At 42.0% G+C, this 24,094-nt stretch overlaps 1 protein-coding gene across 1 annotated transcript in view; it reads right to left on the reverse strand.

Moving 5' to 3' along the window:
- Positions 1-4,641: 4,641 nt before the first annotated feature.
- Positions 4,642-24,094, reverse strand: part of RCL1 (RNA terminal phosphate cyclase like 1) — a 29,325-nt gene continuing 9,872 nt past the window's right edge. The window contains exons 5-9 of the mRNA XM_050912990.1: positions 22,722-22,846; positions 20,061-20,186; positions 17,064-17,220; positions 11,155-11,258; positions 4,642-6,137 (exon numbers count right to left, since the gene is read on the reverse strand). Coding sequence (XP_050768947.1) covers positions 5,987-6,137; positions 11,155-11,258; positions 17,064-17,220; positions 20,061-20,186; positions 22,722-22,846 — 663 coding nt within the window. The 3' untranslated portion in view covers positions 4,642-5,986. The remainder of the gene's footprint in view (positions 6,138-11,154; positions 11,259-17,063; positions 17,221-20,060; positions 20,187-22,721; positions 22,847-24,094) is intronic.

Here is a 24,094-nt window from a genome sequence, read left to right on the forward strand (position 1 = left end):
CAGTCATGTGAGTGAGGATTTTAATAATTTCCTGTATTTTCCTTACAATGTCTCAACAGCTATTAAGCAATTTCTGACCAAACTGCTCTTTTCTGTGTAAACCTGTGGGGCTGGGGAGGGAAAAGAAGGGTAATAGGAATCTGTAATATCCATCTCCTTGGCTATTAGTTACACCCTCTTTTCATGAACACTTCTTACTGTAAATTTCAAGTCTTAAAAACCATCTGCTTACAATCCTTATTTAACTCTGCAATCTGAAACAGATGTTCATTCCTTATTTGTACTTTGAAACTGAAAATTAAGAAGAAAAACTATTTAGGCAGCTGCCACATTCTTCCTGTGACAAGGCCAGCCCCAGATGGTGTAGCTTTAGATTGGCCCTCCGCACCCCCCATCATCCTCTTGTTGAGTAAGAAGCTGTTAAGGAGCCTGTGCGTTGTGTAATAGCCCGTTCTTCTAAGATGCTCTACAAACTGTGGAAAAAGCCGCATCTTTTCAAATCAGCTCTTCTTCTAGTCTTCTATAAAAGACTAGTACAAGATCTTGACACTGTTTCAAGGGAAAACTTGCTACTGACATTAATAGTGAAGGATGAGGAAACAGTATTTTATTAACAACCCAACAAACACATTTCCAAAAGAAATGGGAATAACAGCTAGGCTGTCTTACTTAGCCCTGATTTATTGTGGATGTTTTCTTTGAAAGTACATTACATACATTATTTAAGTCACAAAGAACAAGGTGAAAATAGTGGAATACACTTGTGGCATGAACTATGAAGTAGATTTTTACATTCAGTGCTCAGAAACATTCTGCAGTAGAAACCCTTTCCCGCAGACACATTCTGAATCTGTAGCTGTGTTTCTAAACACACATACTTAAACAAATCTCTCAGGAAGCCTTACTGAATCGGGCACCTTCTGAATGCCGACACACAAACAAGCCATAAAGTTCCACACGCGCCTCCCCCCTCCCCACCTTGGTGATGTTAAAAAAAAAAAAAGAGAATAAATAATCAAAACTCATGCATATTTTGATCTAGACCCAGCTTGCACATGCGTAGTATTTGATACCTAATCAAAACTGCATTTTCAGACACATGGAAGAGAATTGTCTGCCTTGATGGTGCTGAGGGATGACCATTCAGAACCAGAGTCTTACCTTACAGAATATATCTACATTCATCACTGGCTAAAGCAACTTTTTTTCTTATCCATGGAGGCAGTTTAGGATTGGAGAAGGTGTGACTTTCAAGGAGCAGAGTGGTTGCAGGTTAGAAGCAAGGTAAGGAGGAGTACGACATTTGATCTCAAATGATGTGACTTTTGATGCAGCCTGCAAACATGGGTGCCCTACTGAGCCTGTCACATTTAGTATAATGGGATGTGTCACTGACACGTAGTGATGATCACTGGAATCAAGCCCTTAATCCTACTAGCTCATCCATAGTTAAGCACCGGGTACCTCACATGGATCAGTCTCCACAAGGACCCTACAGATTTTCACCATGGACTCACTGTTAAAGGAGTATTGATGTTTGTTGGGTGAATAACACAGCGGAGGCTGCCAGGGAAGTGTGGCCAAACCGATACAGAGAAGAGCGGGGTGAGCGTGGACAATCTGGCAGACATACAGCATGAGGGCAAATGTACAAAGACACCAGTCTACCCCTGGTGTGCACAAAGGGCCCCCCTCAACAGCTGCACAGTTGTGCAGAGGGGTTGCCAGCAGTGGCAGGCTCCTGGCCACTTCACTGCTGTGGGCTTCCAACCACTGTTCACCCTGATGTAAAGAGTTGCTTTTGGCCACTGTCTTCTTGTGGTTATATCCTTGATCAACACCTGTTCATAATAAAACATTTTCTCCGTGGGTCTCCTTATTGCTACCTCCACAAACAGTTGTTTCTATACTCCCTAGTACACAGAGAATATAGGCCTGGGCACTCTTCTTGGTGTGTATATATAATAATCTTACTGTTCCAGGAGAGAGATTAGCGCTCACACCTAACATCTATTGCTACAGATATACCACAAATCATCCTAACAAACCTGTCATATAACAATGTCACAACTTAACTTTAGCACAAGTGCTATTTGGACATTGTGATGCTCTCACACAGTGCATGACTGACTTTCATTACACATACAATGCTGTCACCGCAGAGTTCAACCCACACAGTCTCCTACCTGCAGAACTTTCTGTCGTTTTACCCCTCCCACTGACAACAGGTAGTAGGTGTTTTTCAGAGCTTGTCAGTGCTGCTCCTAGATCAGACAGAAGGAAAACTGTACATATCCCACCAAGAATGATCTTTGAAGACAGAGCTTACCAAGACCTAAGCAGTAACTGTAAAAGATGCCCCTTCCACCTTTTTGTTTTATTTAGAGTTGCCCCGACACAGTTGCATGTCTCACTTGGTATCCCCTAGGATCTAGACTAAATAGAAATGCTTTCGTCAGACATACAAAATAAAAGTGTGGAGATGGCTGTACAATATCAAAAAATGAGAAAGAAACTCATAGGCGAAATTATGCCTCCTGAAAGCTGGTACTTTTCTTCGGCTTTTTTTCCTCCTGTTGCTGTCTCAAGAGCATGATTGAAAAACGGGGAAATGAATGTCAGAGCTTGCAAGCAGCAGAATTATGCCTCACTGGCTTGAAATAAAATCCATTTGACTCATAATATCACCTGTGGGGAAGGAGAAGAGAGAAAGTATCTATGCTCTGGCAGTAACATAATTGCCATTTTGAACACATTACCCAAGACAGCCATGTACTTACTGTTTTGGCCTAGCTAACTTACGTACTGCGTGCTTCCCCAGACAGTTATTGCACTGGCTTCTAGTCATACACCTTCAGTAAAGTGCACTGGCTTGGACTGAAGCAGTTTCACCTTCAGCATGATCTCTGCTACTCCAGAACCTGTCCTACAGCAAGTTAACGTGGATTTTCTGATGTCACCACAGAAGGTGCAGTCAAGTTACCATCATAGCTTAGAAATGGAAGAGAGTTTGACAACAGGTATTACAAAAGTGGAAGCAGCTGCAAGGTAAAGGCACATTTTGCAAATACTTTTCACATCACCACTGTAGCAGCCTTTCCTGTTAGGCAAGTTTAAAGGAAGAGATTCTCCATTTAATGAGGCATTCCGATTAGTTCTCCCCCAAACTATTTTTCTGTGCATTCTTCACCCTTTCCCCATATGTTAAAATTACTGCAATTAAAATGCACATTACAAAATACTTCTGTTAATTAGGCCCCTCCCACACCTGTACCTCCTTATGGTCCAGCCTTAAACCTTTCTGTAAGCAGAAAAGTTTCCAATCACAGAAGGGTATTATCAGAGTTATTCACCCAAAGGGATTAACTAAATTGCTGATGGATAGCTCAAAGAGTACAGGATTACTCACGTACAGCTAATCAGTTCAAATTAAAGTCATCTGAGTATTAAATCTGCCATGATGGACTGAGATGAAAGATGCATCTCCTAGTAACTAGCATCCTTACTATAAAGTCTGTGGCTACAAAGAGTATGAATTGTCTTCACCAAAATTTAATTTCTTCTGTCCAGCTCTAAAATTGAACTATCTTACTGCTTGTGGGATCAGTCCACCAAAACAGGTGTTAATCGCTGTTCTGCTGATAAACAGCTTTTTATCTGCAGGATTTCCTCCTAACAAGTACTTTTCACAGAATGTGAAGGTCAAACAATTTTAAGAAAGCTCTTACCTAAAACCTCCTCTGGAATTGTTCCTGTTTCTCCAGACACTGGCTGTTCTGGAAAAACATACTCCTTTCATATACATATCTTTTTCTCTGTAAAGCAACAAGCAATTCTGAGTCATAGCAAGCGTTGTGCTGTAGAGCTATGCAATTTGCAGCAGAGCTAAGGGTTAGCAGTGTAACTTTAACACTGAGGTTTAATTAAGCACGGGTAGTTTCATGACATAACTCTATTGCTAAAGAATCTGCTACCTGGGCAACACATTGCCCTTGCTATGTTCGGTGCAACTGGAACATTTAGAAAAGCTGTCACAGCTTCGAAGTTAAGAGCTTTAAAAGTTTAAAGATAATAAAGCTTTTGAAGTTGTGACAATACTTCCAAATTTTTACTTAGGCCAATTTGGGTAATCTGAGCTGTGCTACAAAGTTGTATCTTTAATTAGAGTAAGCCTTATATTTTTATTCTAGTGGCTATTAATCTCAGCTTGTACATTTCACCTTTTGGATCAGTGGCTCCCTGTATTTAGGGTAATTCTAATTTGGAGAGTTTCTAGATTTTTCATTGCATAGGTGACAGAGGGGAGCAAGGTAAATTCTTCCTTGCCCACATAGTTTTTTCTAATGTAACTTGAAATCTAAAAAATATGGTCAAAGAATTTTATTTCACATTCTACTGTTTTATTTAGCATTTTCTTAGCTGCAAATCAAATTTTGGAACGCTAGTAAATTATAAGAAAGGCCTCGCCGTCTCCCTTCCTCCCACCCTGGCAACTCCCAAAGCTGTTCTTTTGGTGTATCAGTTCAAAATAGCCATTTATCTTTTGAAGTGCCATCTTATAGGGCTGGGGAAAAGGTTTTGTTTTTTTTTGTTGTTGTTGTTGTCTTGTTTTAAAGGGAAATAAAACCTTATTTAGGAAAAAATACTTTATTTTTCCAAAACACGTTCAGACAGATTGCAACAAGAACAAAGTACAGTACAAAAATGACTCACACAGCCTGCAATAGTTAATAAAACACTAATCAAATACCTAAATTTTTGTCAAAGTCCTTTTGGGTCCAATATACATTTTTCATATTACAGAGGTAATGCCCACTTTACAGTGGCATCAGATAAAGTTTGTAAGACCATTATAACACAGTCACTAGTATTTCCTCTCTCTATATATACCAGCTTTTGACATGGTTTTATTTTACTCCAGACACGCTGAGTGGAGTCTGAAGTCAAGGATAATTTTCTTTCCTTGTATCAGGAGTTCAGCATTAACTTCAGCAGGTTTGCCTGGAATCTACCAAAAGCCTTTCTTGGGTAAGTATTTATATCCCGGTAGAAACCTTCTGCACCTGTCAATCCAAGCAGTGCCCATACACCATTATCCCCTCATTCAAAAGGGAGCAACTGCACAAAATGTGATGGCATAACTGAATATATTTTTCTCCCTCAAAGCCTACAGCTTTTTTTTGCTACCTTTCACAACGAATTGTGAACTGCAGTGTGTGGCATGCCAAACAAACCTAAAAAAGAATATATGCAATAAGTCAAAAACTGTCAAGGAGGTTTCTCCTCCCATGTCCATCTTTGCAGAGGACGCTAAAACAAGTCAGTACAGGCTGTGATCTCTTCTGCAGTATTCTAACATTAAGGAAAATTAAAAGACAGATTTTTTTTTCTTCCTGTGAAACTGTAATTTAGTCAACGTAAGCCGGAGTGAAGCATTTGACAAATTCTATACACATGCAATGTATAAACAAAAAATTGTCACACCTTTACTTTTATTTCCATGCCAATATTGTCTCTGCAATTACCTCAAGAATCTAATGTTTCTGTTGTGATCATTTGTGTTGCACTGCAAAGCTCGTTTTGGTCAATCTTGTTTTCCCTCTCTATCTAAACCTTTCAGAAAATGCTGAGTGAAGTCTGTAGATACATAAAACTAGAGCACCCACTGCATTAAGGCTTGAGGGCACAGGGACATACGAGGCACTTGTGTCCCATGCAGTGGAATACAGTGCAAAGAGTCCCAAGGCAGCTGAGACTCCAGCCAGCCACTCCATGCAGCACAGAATACTGGCATTGCATTTATAAACAGCACAGGTCTAAATAGCCTAAAGTCAGCTTTATTGTTTACATGCAGCAAGCTTGGGTGCCTCTGCACTGGAATCATCACTGGTTTCCCTGTGCCAGCATAAGCACAGGGAAAGGCAGGTTTTATCAGATCTTTGCAGCGTTTTCTGTCACCCCATTTCATGAAGTCTGCAGATGTTTCTTATCTTATAGTTTTGCTAAGGTTGGAAAATCCAATGCCAACACACGTCATTAAGACTTTCTCCCCACCCATGTGCTCTTCCTCAGGGGTCTTTGTTTCAATTTTAAACATGATCTGGAAGAAGCTTCTCAGGTGTCGCAGAAACTCAATTCTGAGGGAGAGAAAACAACAGAGTTTGAGAAACAAAACAGAAAGCCCACTGGCAGTATGTACTAACGCTGATTCCAGCAATGAGCACAGTGAATAGAACATGAAAATATTGCTTAGTACAGAGAAACAACCCTACAGGCTCCAAACATTGTTCTCACTCATGTTGTAGAAGTTGCTAGTGACCCCTACTGAAACCACTGCACTCTGTATGAGCAGAGAGAGAAGGAATGCCTGGTAACAGCAAGACAAAAGGTGAGAGAAGAAGAAAGGAAGGAGAAAGAAGAGATGTAGCCAGCCAAGGTCACTTATTCATGATGCTGACTCTCCATCAGGGCCATACGAACCCTGTACCAACCTGTGGTACTCCTCCCCCCCCCCCCGCAATGTTTAAAGCAGAAATAAAAGATAAACAGTGATAGCCAAAAGGTTGGCCTTGGGTGCATACTTTAAGAAGAGAGACATCAGATCTCTGATGCTGTTAAAGCAGGTGTTTGATTTGTATTGCTAACTTGTCAACTTCTTAGCTAAAAGTTTTGTTACAATCACATTCAGACTCAGAATTCTTCCTGTTTTCTCTCCTCATTTTCGGGGGGGGGGGAAGTAATTTTCCTTTCATCACTTCAGAATGAGAGGCACGAAGAGACTAAACAGACACAGTGCTCCTAAATGCACACTGACCGGAGGGCGAGTGACAGGAAAAACTACTGAAAAGTATAAAAAAAAGAACAAGACCAAAAACAGCCAAGAAAACATTCCTACTGGCTTCCCCAAAACAGGGAACAAGCAATTACACCAAAAGGGTACAAATATAAAATTGATAATTGCTCGTGACAGAAGTCTGGGCTCTTCCACTCATGGCCACAAGCAAGTCTGCAGGCTTGAACTAAGGTTTAATCTCCTGCAGCAATTGGTATGTTCCCTTCTTAGGTTAAGTTTAACCTTTTAGAAAAAAGGGAATGTGCTCATCCAGTCCACACCTTTGTTTGGCTGGCAATCTGGAAAAAGCCTCTGCTGTCCATACTGAGTGCATAATTGCAAGCTAATCACACTTACACCATTACACCAAATCAAGAGAAAGTACCCACAAAATGGGAAGCAGGAGACCAAGAGGATAGGACTGTCCCCACTGCAACATCATGAGGCCTCTGAAAGCCTCCTGGCAGCTCCTATTCACAGAAATTGTGAATAAGCACACTGAAAGCTGCAGGAGCAAGAATTGCCTTATCCACTTCAGTTGGGCATGGTGCTGCTCCTGCACTCGGGTACGTGCACGGGGAGAAGAGGGAAACAGCAGGAGCCAGACAAAGAGAGGCTGCTGTTACCTACACTGGTCTGCGCTTAGCAAGATCTGAGAGTTACCTCTGGGGCAGTCAGCTCAATACCTCTGCAGGGTGAATGTGGGCACATGGCTCCCCATGCTATGTACAACCTTTCTACCTTACCTTCCTGACCTGGTAACTGGCCTCAGCACAGACACCAGCGCTCTCATCTCTCAATAGATTAACACTTGAAACAAAGAACTGAAAAGTGCCTTTTCTTCCATGCCTCCCCAGCTGCAAGGTTTCTGGTTGCTGCTATAATAGGCAAATGGGCATACATTGGTACAAATGCTTCAGTAAAGCTGACAGGCAACAAGCTCTGTACCAGCCTCCTCCTTAGCTGGGTCCTTTCCCAGAGCTCTGGCAGTGTGACAAGAAAGCAGTCAAGCCCAAAACAGCAGGAGCAGCGTGCTGAACTGCAAGGAGGGCACAGAATAAACTGTACAAATGCCAGAGGCAGCGTGGAGCCAGAGGCTCAGGGAAGAATCCTAAAAGCTGATCAGCAAACTCTGCAACACGTTGGCAGGATCAGTTCAGTCCATACCTCTCTTTGCACATATGTGGACTACTGTGCTTCTCTACCTCTTCTCACTTTTGAATAAAGGCAGAGTGAGAAAAAGCAAGAGGGCTTTGCCACAGCCCCCAGGTACATGGGAAAGGCTCATGGGAGTGGGAGCAAAGGGGAGGCTGCCTGGGGACGTCAGGGGAGAATCTGGGAGCAGCAACAGGCCAGCTCTGTCTTGCAGCAGTAGAAGCACAAGTGGTAAGAGCCCTGGAAACAGGAGGGAAAAAAAAAGGGGGGAAAGGCAGGGGTATTTGACAGAAGTGCAGCAGAAAGCTGAGGCTGATATGGGTCACGTGTGGGAAGGTTTGCACCTCAAATAATAGTGGAGGCTGCACCGAACATACACGTACAGACTGGAGGACTGACGGAGGGGGTGAAAGGTATGGAGAAGTTTTATTTTGCTGGAAATTTAGACTGTGTGTTCAGGCAAGAATGAGGCAGAGCTGAACACTTTTCCTTAGGCCCAGGGAGACCTATGTGAGCCCCACTGGAGGTTTTCCTCAGGGCCAGCCACTTTCAAATAAAAAACCAGAGTACTACCAAAAAAACCCAACCAAAACCCAATGAGTAAAAAGTCTGTTTATCTGAAGTGCTACCTTTTCCCAGAAGCCTGCTAAGCAACACCAGAAGGTACACAACCACTTCACATGTCTTAGCTCGCTGTCAGGGCGAAGCGACCAACTTGCAAATCAGTGCGAGAGAAGACCTGTGCACCAGCAACACCTTCTTGGTTCGCCTACCCTGAGAACAGTGCAGGGCACAGCCTGGCAGCGCCGGCGGCCCCGGTAACGCTCCCCAGCGTCCCGCCGGGGGCCTTCCCCGGCCGTTGCCCGGGGGGGGAACCGAGGGGAGCCAGGCCTGACCTGCAGCTGCTGGACACGGCCTGCGGCCGGTGCCCGGACGCGCAGGCCGCCAGGGGGCGCCGCGCTGCGGGGAGGCCCCGGCCCCGATCCGACGGGCAGCGGGGAGGAGGGAGACAGGCCGAGGGGCTGGGTGTGGGCGGGGACGGACACCCCCGACCCCGGGCAGGGCTCGGGGAACAAGCGAAAGCGGCGGCCCAGCCGGGCAGAGGCCCCTGCCCGAGGCAGCCCCGCCTCAAGGGCTGTGCCTGGCCCCATCCCCTCCGCTTGAAGCCCCTAAAACCCTTGCGAAACCAAGGGCCAGGGCACTCAAGCTTTCCCGTTGCTCTCCTTCACATACCCCTGCCTCATGCCAATTCACCTGCATGCAGACCAGCCTGTCCTGCAAGACTGATCTCTGTGAGGTGGCAACACAGCCAGCACCCTGCATTTGATTTTAAGCTCAGCTTGACAGAGAGGCACTTACTTCTGTGAAATATGGAGCATAAGACAAGAGGAGGTAATGCAGATGGCCGCAGGCCAAGTGGTCTTTTTGGGACTGGTGTCCCCAGTGCCACTCAGGACAGCCCTACTCATGGTGCTGCCCGCCACCCCCCCTCCCCTGCCATTAGCAGGGGCAAAGGATGTCTCCCATGGAAATACACAAATCTGGGAGACGTTTCCTCATTCTGATGGACGTATCCCAAAGCACCATGTCCCCACACAGTGCTCTCATCCGCCAGCTGAACTGTCACATTCCTGCACATTGTACTAGACAGGGAGGCCAATCTAGCGTAACACGGCTTATAAATAGCTCCAGATTCTACAGGGTGAAAGTGTTAAATGCAGAGATGTCACAGCCCCAAGAGAGAAAAGAAGGGACAATGACGTGGAACGTGACAGTACTGCAATTTACTTCAAAAGCCTGTGCATCCAATGAGTTGCTCAGGAGCCAAATTTCCCAGCCCCTTATAAACTGCCTTAGTGAGGGCACAGGGGTTCTACAGAGCTGTGTGATCTCTGAATACATTGTCATAGGACTGATGAGTCACAGATTCTCACAGAATCACAGATTTTATGATCTCATGTCACACATGCTGCTTCAGGATGTCTGCTCCTGATCTTCATCCCTGCCACACACTCCTAGCTTGGAAGAAGTGACAACCCACCCATTTGAAATCAGCCAGCTTACAAAATAAACGAGTGCGCTTGTGTGATTTTTCATAGCATCCAAAAAAAAAAAAAAAAAAGACTGGACAATGACAAGTGATTGGTTTATTTCACATACTTAACTGCGCACTTCAAACATTGATATCTACTCTTGGTAAGCCTTTCATATGGATATTTACTTTACAGGGGATTACTTTACCCCAGAGCAATGTAAGGCTTCCCTGTCTTCCCCTCAAAATCTCATGAATATTGTTTCCAAGATATCAGGGGTTGAGAATAGCAGTTAGGCAATTTCTAGCTCTCATGTGATGGCACCACCATTCTTCAGTTATCACAGTACTGTACCTTTCACGTATACAGCACCGGTACCATGATAACCGAAAAAGGACAGTTCATAGTCTTATTATTTGATGCCATTGTCAGATAAACAACCCTCCCTCCATTTGATTAAAGGAAAACTGCTCAGTCTCTAGGAATAACTGTGATCTAGTCAATCACTTGTCAGTCTGATAGAGTAAATGAAATTTTTGATACTGGATGCCCTTCCCCTAACCTGTGTGTTGCAACTAGCAATGTAAGAAATTTAGTCTTTTTCTATCCTCTGAACCACTACCAGCCACAGACAAAGCTTTAATAAAAATTGAGACTGAAGAACTAGATAGAAGTCTGCTGCCCAACAGGACTATCTTTGGGGTTGCACATAGCTCCATGAATTGAACTCTTAAGCTGTTTCCTATGGACAATCACAGCTTTAGCATTTGGCTAGCCATTTGAAACATGCCATTTAATGCCACAGCTACAGAGAGATCACTAGGAAAACACGTTAGTGTACGCTAGGTAACAAAAAGCAAGCTGATGTACACATACAATCCAAGACAAAGAACCAACAATAAACCCCATCTCTGTAATTCTCAGAACCAGGAATAATATGGAACAGTAAGGGAATCATCTTCTAACATGTAGAAATAAACACTAGGTAACTTACACCACCTGTCTCATTTGATGACGGGTACAAGTTTTTCTATTCATAGCCCCAGGCAAAGTCTTCCATATACAAAAAATAGCTGTGCAATAAAACTAGTGAATCAAACAAGACTGGGTAATTAAACTGAACAAACAACTTACGTGTATGGAGACAGAGGTCCTAACAGGACTTTGGAAACATCCCGTTGTCCAAGGGTCATGAGCAGCAGAGCAAGGCTCTGATTTGTTGAATCTACACAGCCTCCCTGCAAACCAAAGTGTTTTAATAATTAAACTCTGTACAAACCAGAAATTGGGATGGGAGGAGAGTAATGAACAAGAAAGATATACTTAAAAGGCTGAATTACCGCTCCCAATTTTCAAGGGCCAAAAAGATAAAAATCTAGATTTTGTAACAATGACAAATTCATTTCACATGGCAGGCTGGGAAAGAAACAGAACTAAACGAAAACCCAGTAACAAGGTCACATTAAAGACCCCTCCCATCTCTCCCAACCTGTTCTCCTCTAACATCACAGAATGTAAGCACTGATGAATTTCTTCACCGTAAATTGAAAATAGGTATTACTTACAGTTCATGTGCATTTGAAGATACCATGAATTGCAGCACTTTATAAAGTTACATTCAGACAAATAGTTCAGCATTAGCAGGTGCAAAACAGGAAGTTAAAAGTTGTTTCACACACATCCACCTAAGCCCTTGCTGTTATCTTTTGTTTTTACACTTGTAAAACATTTTGTCCCCCATATTTAAAATGGGAAGATTTTTTTTTATTGCTATGTGAAAGAGCCATGCATAAAATTATGTAGAACTACACATACTCTTGTACATATTTGACTGTAGTAAGTCATACATGCATGTATGACTTTGTATGTGTAAATTGTTTTGTATGTGGAAGCTGTTAACTATGATGCATATGTAAATTAGAATTGGAATGCTTTCTTTGTTTCCAAAGCTTGAATGTAAATTAAAAGGAATACTTTCAGTCAAGACTGCTGTAGAGAGAATTTACCAACTATTACTACGCAAACACATTGAAAATAGAAAAAAATATCTGGCATAACATTATTTCAGACTGTCCTCATATTCATCCTGATCCACAGCCACATGAAATCTGTGAACAGTTTCCTGCTGGATCAGGCCTAATGCTAAGCCCTCTGAATAGGCTCTCTGGAGAGAGCAAAATTAAAAATTCATCCTTTTAAAACCAAATTATCTAATGAGGTAAACTGGCAGTTACCTTTGTGGACAAGGAGTAACCTGTCATCATTTTAAGAGACAACACCATCCAAAAAGGCAAGGGAGGAGCAAAATAAACTTTGGACTACATAGATTAAGAAAACACAATGATGTGACAACCTCAGCACATTTACTGAATGAGAGGGCAGAAAGGAGGACCTTTCCAAGGAGGGTTACTGAAGGTTTGATTTTCAAGGTGGCGTTGCTTCAGTGTGACAAGTCTCAGCTCTGTTCTGAAAAGAGCCTCTGCACTTCATGCAACAAATGATACACCACAACGAGGGAAACATCTTCATTACGTTCACTACCATCACCTAACTCCTAGCAACATGCTCTTAGAGCAGCCCTTGCCCTTTTAACTGCATGAACCCGCCATACCAAAGTGAAGTTCATGCACTCAACCTAATGCCCTCTACAGGACTGATAAAAATCGTGCTTTATCTTGAGCGAACAGGGTACCTGCAGAATTTGCTGGTGCGATCTAGAGCCACAGCTCTCACCAGTTGTATTTGCCAATCTGAAATATGTATAAGAAGCAGATGAGAGTTTGGTAAGGAGCATTCCTGACGCAGGACTTTCTGTATCTGTAGTTCAGTTAATAATTCAAAATGCTCTTTATCACTTGGATGAAAACTTCACATTTTCTGAGCTTGTTTTTGTTTTTCTAAAGCTGAAAGCATTATAAAACATCTATTTTTATGACCAAATTTATACAAAAGCTTCAGTCAGCATGGAGGCAACCATGTCCTAAACAATATAGCAAAACATGATGCATTCATCACATCCTAGCTGCTTACATAAGCTCTCTTGGCTGCAGTGAGTCAGTCATCCCCACTATTGTTGTGCATTAGCAGTGCACTGTTATGCCCATTCCCACATAGGCAGTTGCCAGACAGGGAAATTAAGTGATTTGCTTGTAATCTAATGACAGAACAGTAACTTGTGCCAAATGAAGGAAATACCACTTCTAAGGAGGACAACTTTTTTCTCTCAATCCACCTGCCACTTACTCAAGAGTCCAAAATCAAAAACAACCCTCCCAAGAGAAATGGGATGGGCAAAGTCAGAGCCAAAGTACTGACATTTGTTCCAAAATAGCTGGCACTCCTTACCAACCTAGGATGCAGCTTCTAGTCCATCTTAATTCAGTTATGGCAGTTTCTCCATTATTGTTTCCATTGACAACAGAGCCAGATCCAGCTGGATGTGACAATTAGAGACACAGATCACTTAAAATCCCATCCATTTTGAAATGTTGTTATACAAATACCACAGTTGACAGGCACATACAAATATCACAACTTTGGGTACTGGACAACAGTGTTTCAAAGAGGATTATTCTTCTGAGCTTGATCCCAGCTTTGATTTAGTCTTGGTTATATTTTGGCATACACAAAATTTCCTCCCTTACCTGTGTGATACATACTTGCACGCCTCAATAATTTGTTACGTGAAGTGCAGAGGTTTGGGTTTGGGTTTTTTTTTCAGAAGAATGGAGCAGAGCCTTGTCACACTGAAGTAAGGCCATCTTGAAAATTAAGCCTTCAGTGAAATGCTTCACTTATTTTAGCTCTAGTTGAATGAAACAAACAGCCTTACCCCTCCTGCACCTCCAAGCCCCCTTAACAACTTGGCCTTTCTTCACTAAAGAACTCAGCCTCAAATAGGTATTGCATCCTCCCCTATTTTTCATGATCACAAGGAATATAAACATTCAATCCTTTTCCAGTTCTTCCAGGCCTTTCCATTCTGCCAATCACCTGCTATATAAAGGTCCCATAACCAATGCCTTTTGAAGACAAGAGGAAAATCCTTATTGGCCTTCTACAATTAAGCTTAGGTAAGAACTGCATACAGATTTGTAAACACAATGCTAGCCAGTCACTCCATGCCCCCTCTTTCAGGGCCACTGTAATTAGCACTGTGCTACTTATTAGCCAATTAGCTCTGATATCTTTCCATCAACAAATGTACATAAAAAAGCTCCACTGATTCCAAGAATCATACGACCTCTTTCACTTCTTTTTGAAGGCTTAGTAAAAGGGACCATTTAGCACTTAACATAGCAAGACTCAAATCCTTAGATTTCCTAGGTGGTAAACTTCACATAATAGCAAGCATTAAGCAAGCACTTTAAGAGATGTCCCTGGGCCCCTTTAAACAGTAATGAACTCAAGCAGATTTGTGGGTGACCTCGACAGCTAAAACCCTTCTACACAGAATTATCTCCAATGCTCCCAGGATGCCCTTTTCTGGTCAACCCTCCCTGGCTCCTGCAGTACAGTACCTACAGGCAAAGACACAGATGGAGAAACAATCTCATAAAGAGAGGATCTAAACACAGGGAGAGAAATTCTCCCTTGAGCCCTGTATTCAGTGAGTAGCTGGTGTAAGGAGAGTGGGACTCAAAGAGTGCCTGTTCAGAGCAACCTATTCTTGCTCCATGCACAGCTTTCCCAAATTTTTACTGTTTCACTAGACATCTTATCTAGGCAAAGAAACTTAGAAAAAAAAATAGTATCTTCAAACTAAACAAACATTGCATGCTTTGCAACATGTTTTGATATCCTCTCTGGGGTCAACACTAGATCAAACTGACCTAAGCTCAAAAAAAAACCAAAACAAAAACCAATGAGAAAGCCCATCTTTCCAAATTCCTGGCTAGCACTGTGTGAGCATGTGTGTCACACATAAATTTAAGTGTGCATTCTGAAAACTACAGCACAAAACCCACCATATTGCCTATGACAGAGGGAGAAGGGAATTCATGAACAGTGAATAAGGACTGAGCGCTCCAGTGGATAAGCAGCACAACAGCCAAAAATGCTAACAAACAAGAACTTTTCCACCATGAGCTGCTGCAGTGGAGGACCACAAGCAGTCTGTACACTGCTCAGCACTTCTTAGTCACTCTTGGACTGAAGCGGCCCACACATAAAAGAGCCTTCCAGGAGTGCCAGCGGTACCATAGCAGGCCACAGCTAACAACGTCACTCACTCAGAATCTGATCTTCAAAGACATTGAAACCTCATGCCCTATCACTTTATCATTCAAAGACTTGCTTGCCCCTGTTTCCTCCTCAAATGCTTTTTTTCTGTTGTCCCAAGATCGTCACTATCCTGGTGCTTTCCAGAATTTGACTTCACATTCAAATGGCTGCAGTACACTAAAGCAGAAAATTACATGGTTCAGGCCTTTCCAGCCCTCTTCATTTCAGAAGTTCTCTGCCATCTGACTCTGAAGACCGTACAATATCTGGACAAATTCCCTCACTAGTTTCAATCTGTCAAGTGCTGGATGGTTTTCAAAGGAAAAAAATATCTATTGCTGCTGATAAAAGTATGTGGAAATTGGATTTTTGATGCTTCCAATCATCTGACCACCTGAAGATGTTTTCCAAGAGGTTTACACAAAGCAACAAATGTACCAAATTTCAGGTTGGGTTTTTTTTTTGGGGGTGGGTGGGGTGAGGAAGCTGAAAGATTTTACAATTCACCCCTCAAAGAAAAATAGCTACCTGTCACTACATAATTGTAGAAACAGACAGATGTTTCAGTCACTAGTTGTGACTGCATTCTCCACGCATGCTGGACTTTCAAATGCAAGGGGTCTGGACTGTACCCAGGAAGAATATTTATTTGTGGCGTTTCTATGAGATAAGAACCCTGGACTAGAAAGGGAAGGTCCTCTAGCAATGTGGTGCATGTACTGAATAAACAAAGACAAAATATTACAAAATATTAATGGAAGACTGGAACAAGTGGGCAAGTTGCTAATTCAGACAGATGAAGGGTTTGCAGCAGGGAAAGGAAAAGATAACATGGGCACAGATGAACAATCTACTACAGGCACGGATGTGATTTATGAGGTTAAGGGGCGTTTTTATAATTGACTACATTACCTAATACAGAATCTCATCAATGGCATTTTTAACACTTTGCAAAGTCCTATGAGGTTATTCCAGTTCAGAGCAATTACTTTTTTTAAAACAGTGAGTACAATTTGTAGATGACTGCCTCCTAAAGGCCAAATGCGTTTTGTCAATACTAACAGGGACTTATTTTAACGTTTGTGGAGACACACAACAAAAGCAGGTAGGTTCTTTATTATACCAGAAACTCACTATGATGCCAATTGCCAAATCATTTGTAAGACTGAAAGCTGCTCATCCACTAAGTCTCACCACAAATGAAAAACATTTTAATTAAAAAAAAAAAATTACACTGCAGAAGACTATGATGCACTTAGGATTCCTATGCAAACACTGTCCTAGCTCCTTTCCAAAAAACCATTCAGCCAATTCTTCATACAACCAATAGATCTCAGCACATTTGACTTCGTCATCATCACCATGAAGTGGCCAGCATTAAGGCTAGCTGCTTTTTTTTTTTTTCCCCCCTTCTTCCTCATATGTTCTCCCACTCATAATGCTAAATTCCAACCACTACTTTAAGAGGATTGACTCTATTACCCCTCCAACTTATTATTAGAAAAAGTAACAGCCCATGTGAAGCCAACTGAATTCTGTTGCAGACAGAAAGCAACAAAAGAAAAATTTGCCACTACTATGATTCATAGTAACATCTCCTGGACATGGGAAATAACATGGCCCAGTAAGTCACTACACTGTTAATGGAACCATTCAAACCCACTCCTTACCTGGGTGAAGATGACACTGGCAGCATCAGATCATTTCTCTGTTTGGATCTGAGCCTGTCTGAGAGCGCCCCCAAACCACCTCTTCCTTTACCAATATGTCATCACCTTCTTCCCCTACAGCTATACACACGAAATATATTGGCCACTTACCCTGTAGACCTCCTCAAGCAACAGCTTAGCACAATTCTGACCAAGTTCCTCGGGAAGCACAGCTGCTCCCTGGCCCTGAGGGTCTGAGGCTAGCTCAGCACTGAGAATAGTGCCATTGATGGTTTCTGCAGTAAGGCACATGCCGAAACCTGGTGATCTGAAAGAAAGGGAAAAAGTGCATTTGATTTAAGGACAAAAATAGAGTAATGAGCCAAGAACTACTCTCAGCCAACCTCATCCTCAAGTCACAAACAGCTCCTCTCATAGGACAATACTGGGAATCTGGACTTGTTGACAAATTTCCTGTTCTATACATTTGATTCATCCTGGAAAAAACATTATTTAAAAGTTAAACCCAGTACCACTTGCCCCCAACCCACTGTGCTGGCTATTCCTGGTACAAACTCTTTAAAAAGGAAAAAAGGAAAGGAAAAAAAAAAAAAAAGAATAAAACATCCAAATGTCAGAAATACCCTCCTCTATTAAAAAAAAATAGTACCTTTCGCATTTATTTAGTTCATGTTTGATGAACATTTCAAAGGTATCTGGAGTTTCTTCTCTGAGACATTCAAAAACAAAACTAACTTTCTTTAGGGATCAAGTTCTTTTCCTGAAAGTGTCAATATTTAGCAAGATTAGACCATAGCCATGGTATCAAGCAGGAGAATTTAAAAGAAAAGTTTGATCCACATTACTTGTACTTCCAATCGCTTCTTTTCACTTTCAGTTCAATACCATCCAAATCATTACAACCGTGTAACAATTCTGAACATATGATTTGAAGAAAGAAACAAACCCCCCTATTTTCCTTAGAGCTTAGGATCCTACAAAATGCTGTTGTGAGAGTTAAGAAACACTTTTGCTACAAGAAAGTCACACATGGCTGAGTACAGCTTGCTGAGAAATCAGAAAGTTTTAAGGAAGGAAAAAAAAAAAGTCACAAGATCCTCTTATTTATAGGCTCTGGAAGAGCACCAAGAACTAGCCATTCAAAATAAGGTTAACTTAACTTTACTCCACATACAGGATTTCCCACAGTTCTGGACTCCTGCTGCCTCCACCACCCAAACTTTTTAATTAAAATAGTCCCACTGACCCAAAACTGTAAGGAATGTCACCAACATCAACAAACCACAAAAACAAACCCCAAACACCAACACACACAAACTCTCCCAGTGCCAGAAAAACAACAGTTCCTCCAGAGGCATTTCAGTAGGGCGGGAACAAAAAGATATCAGTGGTTCCCACCCATATTTAACTGTCTGCACTTGCTGAGCAACACAGAAGGTATGTTAAAGATGTTTCTTTCCTCCTTTCCTTCCTCTGAAAGAGAGCAAGCAATCTAAACAGCAAGAAAAGAAGAGTATCAAAGATGTTATTTTTTGGACTATAATAAAGGATATTAAAGGATCCTTTAATAACTATACCGCCTGCCAGATTTTATTAGTGTTCAGCAGCATGTGGCAATCCGCCTAAATAAAAATTAAAATAATCCAGTGCCTCGTGTATGTGCAGACAGTATTAGGAAGCATCTGCACAGACAAACTTTTTGCTGCAAACGCTCAAAACAGAATCGGGAAGTTTTTGTTTAGAGATACATTACAGGCAGAAGATGCTCAAATAATGTATTTCCTGAAGCTTTTGGTACTGTGGAAGGGATACAGTTCAACACTTTACATTCTGAAATCAGGGTTTCGTTTGGGCTGGGCACTGATGGGCTGAACTAGTCCTTGCTGGTCTTACTCATCACCAGAGGCAGCATTGGAAACAACAAGGCATAACGCTTTCCTTCCATGTCCTGCTACGACACACACACAAGAACTGGGAACCAGGTAATAAAAAAAGCTTTGCCAAAGTGGCACAATGTTAGTATCAGGTATACTGCAATCGTACTGGCGTCATACTTATGCTGAATGTGACAGCACAGCAGTATCAGAAAGCCACGTGCACCAGCAAGGTGGAGAGGGATTCAGCTCCTCTTCCCATGCTATTATTTACCCCTCTGCATGGGCTAGCCATGCAAGTAGTAAATGTAATGCTTCTGCACCGATTCATTTGACTTTTTCACTTTATAGACAGATAAAAACAAAACAGGACCCCAAAACCACACAGCCCCCAGAAAAGTTTTTGCAATTCTGATCACTGTTAACAGTCTGGAGCCACAAGACTTACTAACTTGGGATATTAAATATGATGAAGGATTGGAAAAGAGGAAAAATACTTAAAAGTGAGTCAACAATTTTTAGATTTGTAAACTTGCAAACCTAACAAGTTTTCTTTAAGGTAATATTTCAAAAAGCAGAAACAGTGAAAGAAAATGTGCATGCTTGGATTTGAGCATACAGACAGAAGACAAATTAGTCATCCAGAACTCCTTCAACCTCAACGAAAAGTAACAAGAGGGCAACAAAGCTGACAGATATCAGTAAAACTGTCCGAATCACATCCATCACTTCTGTGGTCTGCTGGCAAACAAAATCTGTGGAAGTACAGTAAATTAATGTCTCAGTTTTCCAGTCCTTGCTGGTCAAAGGACACTCCCTTCAGCCATTTATATACTGGTAAAGCAGAAGACAACCCATACAGCTCAAACACTTTCTTAAACAGTTTGGTCCCATCCTTAACACTACCATTTCCATCAGAAGGTGTACAGTCAAGTTTGAATGTTGGTTTTCACAATATACCACGGCATCGCTGATCTTAATCTCACTTCAAAGCAACAGGTTTAAAACTGAAGAGAGCTCAAGTTGCCTTTAGCAGCAGTAATGATGTATTACATTCCTTGTTTAAGAAAACACACAACTTCTGTCCCGGTACCACGGGTAAAACAAACGTATCTAGTGAATCATTCCATTTCTTCTCTGTGACGGATATTTATTTTAAGTCAGCAAAACAGAAGATCATGGTGTAAAACTCAATAAAATTACAGATCAATACCCTAGCAGATGAACAAATGCAGAATTACATTTCTGTTCCCTGTGAATACTGGATACTCACTTTCCAGAGCTGACCCCCTTCATATGATCCGTGTAGATATAAATGTCCGGGAGGAATTTATTCAGGATGCTCCTTGCAGATTCCACCATTCTGTTTGCCATCTGTGGCGACACTCTGACAGAGTATCTACATTTCCGAGCTAAAGAATTCATTGTGGTCACAAAAGAAATTTAAACCAGAGACTGACAAAAGTGGCCAAGAGGTCCCAATGCATTATTTCATAAAATGTGGTTTTGTCCTATACATCCATTCATGAGCGCTGGTCCATTTTCCGGTACTTAGAGAAGGGCATGTGCGTAAGTGCTTTCTACAGTCTTTTCACCAATATACCTTGAAGTGAGGTACACAGAACATGTGCAGAACAACAGCTTATTATGACTAGGTAAACATCTATCCTAAAAATGCCCTTCAATGATTTTAAATTGCTGTTCTGTCATCCTGTGCTTTCTTATGATGGAGGAAGTCCTGCATGCTCTGCTCTTCATACACTATTAAAAGATGGTGACGGGTGAAGTTTCTCTGAATTAGCAGCAAGAAATCCTGTCTTTCTATTACTATCAGGGAGAAATTGGGTAGATGAAATTAAAGACAAATGTTTTAACAAAAGAAAAAATTAATTTTAAAAGTCTAAAAAAAAAAATCTTTGCTCTCTGCAACTATTTTGCAGTACTGTGAGGCTATCGAGTTTACTGGTTCTCTAGTCATGCAGCATCTGAAGGCAACAGTTCCAGGGAAGAAGAAATTACCACCTTCCTGCTCACCCCAACCCACCTCCTCACAGTACACAAGAGACGAACTGCCTTTGTGCCCTTTTATTCAGGCGCTGCTTCAGTGATATGACCAACAGATCTTCAAATGTACAAAGCACATTGTGCTCCGAATTCCATCCCAACTATAATGCAGACACATGCTCCGCGCATTTAACCACCCATCTGCACCTACATGCACATCGCAATGCACAGAAATACACTCCCAAATCTCCCAGCTAGCAAGGGAATTTCCTTTTCTACAAATTTCTATTGCATTCTCTTGTGAAGTAGGTAAACCAAAAGCTTTAAGATCTTAAGGGCAAAAGCAGTAAATAATAATCAGAAAACTGATTGTTCTGCGTGGTTGGTGCACTCAGTATTTTGGATGACTATAAAAGGTTGTTGCAACACAAGCTCCCCAGCTGTGAGGAAGCAGATTTGCTCAGTTGAATCTTGAAGGGACAAAAATGCACATATAAAAGACCTAAGCACCTACTCTTCCTGATGTTTTGTTTTCTACTGGCTTGAAGAACCACTTAATGGCTAAACTAAAATGAGACTGCCTCTCACCAGGCTTACTAAAGGCAAACCTTTATTCCTGAGAAAAAGCCCAGGAAAACCTAAAGGAAAGTGGAAGTTCAAAAACCTGTAGTTCACATACATTGACCAAATCCAGTCAAAGTGGCCCAGAATAGCGCTGTGTATTAACATCAATTTAGAAAGATGGCACTAAAGTCATAATCATTGCTTCCTCTGTCACACAGAAACAGGATAGAACTACTTACTACAGAGGTGGACGGGGGCAGAAGGAAATTACTTTCTTCATGGAAAGACCATGACAAACACCACCAAAAGCATAATGAGCTGCCTCCTTTTTATTGTACAGCATATGCACCCCGTAAAATTGCTCTCACTTGGCAGTGCTGCACTCATCCAAATGCCACAGCTGGAAACAGAGGTCAAAGCATCCTGTTCTCACACACCATTATGATGGAATGCCATAAAGCAAAAGGAGGAACAGGCTGCAAGTCTGCACCTCTGGCAAGAAACCTGCCCCCATTCCTGCTTTCCTTTTGAGTAATCAAAGCCACATCATGTTTGGGACTCTCGTAATCACAAATTAAACTACGAGTTGGCCAATGCTCAAGAGAGAGCGGTAGCTTATGAAATACCCTTAGTGTACCTTGCCTGTAAGGGATTTCTGCCTTCTTCCCATGGTGACAGCAGATTCATGACAGATACCATATAAAAACCACAAGAGAAAAATAAAGAAAAAAACCCCAAAACATTAACTAGATGTGCAGTTCTGTTTGCAAAAGTGAGTACTCCACAACAATATTTTGTGCCCTTATCTTTGCACAGAAGTAAAATCTCCTCCACTTCCATCTCCAGTGGTACTACTGAAGGTGAAGAGCTAACAAACTTCTTTTCATAACACAACAAAAAGCTCAGTTCACATGTGTGCAGTGAGGTGTAAACTGAACTAAGATTTAAGCTCCCATCTAACATTCTGCTAGACTCATTAACAGCCAGGATGCTACCTATTCAATACACAACAAAACCACATTTGTTACTACTGGATTTACAGACAAGGTAAGATTCCTTTTAGTGCTGCTACATGGGAAAGTATTTTAACTTTTTCTTGCTATTGAAAAGATTTTAAATAGTGCTGTTCAGTTTTAAATTTATTTACTTGTCTACTGATGCTTTTTGAACAGCAATGCTCTGAACACAGCAGTTTTGAGACATGGTCCTGAAATCTAGTTATGTGATCTGTCTGTGTAATGTCACGCTCTTATCTGGATACACACTCAGCAACATGGGTGCACCTCTGCGACTTCAAGTTAGGAGACTTATTTTTTTAAGGCAGACTCGTTTAAAAGAAGAAAAATAAACAAACAAAAAAGGATACGCAGTTCCTCTGATGCGCTTGATTTTGCCAGGGTCTGTGAACTGAATAGGCTGCAAGACCTTTCTCACTGGGCAAGCAAACAGTATCTCTCCACCCCCTTTGGGAGGCATTCCTCTCCGGTTGATCTAGAAACAATAATGGAGGAAAAAAGCAGGTTAGTAAAGAGCACAAAGAATGTACTTACACACTCAAAAATGATAGCTTTTATTTCACATATAATAAAATGTTATCAGTAGGGGCATTATGTGAACACAGGCAAGAAAAAGACATCCTGAAGGCGGAAATGGATTTTGCCCCAAACCTATAAGCAAAAATTGATTGCTTTTTTTCCTCTTCTCTCTCGAGTACAGTAGGGCATGGCTTCTCAGTGGAAAACAAAACAAAACAAAACCAACCAAACAAAACCCCAACATTTTACCAGGAAGGCAACCTTGGCTTAAGACTGGTCTCTAATAGCAAATCTGTACCTCACCGCTGAAGAAAGTCTAAGAGTGTTTGATGCTTAGTATGTATATGGGGGACCAGAATGAACTCGTTCCCACAAACAGGCCTGGCCAGCCTGACCCTGTCCCACCGCCCCAGCCAACGTCCAGAAGGATGGGGAGGGGACATGGGCCCGCGGGTGGGTCTGGCTCAGGGGGCCCATGGCTGGGCAGGGCAGGGCTGTGGGGAGCTGGAGACTGGCCCTGCTGCGGGGTCGCTGGAGCAGGGGCTGACAGTCCCAGGGTGATGACATGGGGCCATGGGCAGGGAGGGGGGAGGCACCTGGGGGGGCTTGGCAGAGCAAGCAAAGACTAGTAGTGCAGCTAGGGCCTTCACACATTTTAAATGAGCATTCTTAACTTTGAAAGGCTATAGTTTATTTCTCCAACCTAAAAAAAAAAAAAAAAAAAAAAAATCTGTTCTACATCCAGATTTATTGGGCCTGTGAAGAGTGTAGTCTTTAAAGAAAAGTTTCTTTCCTGTATTTTCCAAACTGGAAGCAAACCCCAATCACCGATCCAGCTCTCCTACTGGTGAAGGACGCAAAAGATTCTACTATTACTCCCTAGCCCTAAGAACGGGGCAGGAAGAGCAAGTGAAAGGAAAAAGAAATTAAATGAACTGAAGAGGAACAAGAAAGCAAAAAGGTTTCTTAGCTTGCAGAGATCTCCGAGACTAAGAAAGTCAGTATTTCCTCCTTACCCTCTCTACCCATAGCCTTTGCATCTCTCTTCTACCACATCTTCAATCACTGTGTGGCTGACATGCCATTTAAAACATGCCAAGAACAAGAGGCAATTTTAGAAATGTGTGCAGCTACAACTAGATATGTGCTAGAGACAGATACCAGCAGCAAGCATACGGCCCCGTGAAGCAGTGCAAAAGTATCG

The sequence above is a fragment of the Gymnogyps californianus genome, chromosome Z, assembly GCF_018139145.2.
Source record: "Gymnogyps californianus isolate 813 chromosome Z, ASM1813914v2, whole genome shotgun sequence".
Taxonomy (NCBI): domain Eukaryota; kingdom Metazoa; phylum Chordata; class Aves; order Accipitriformes; family Cathartidae; genus Gymnogyps; species Gymnogyps californianus.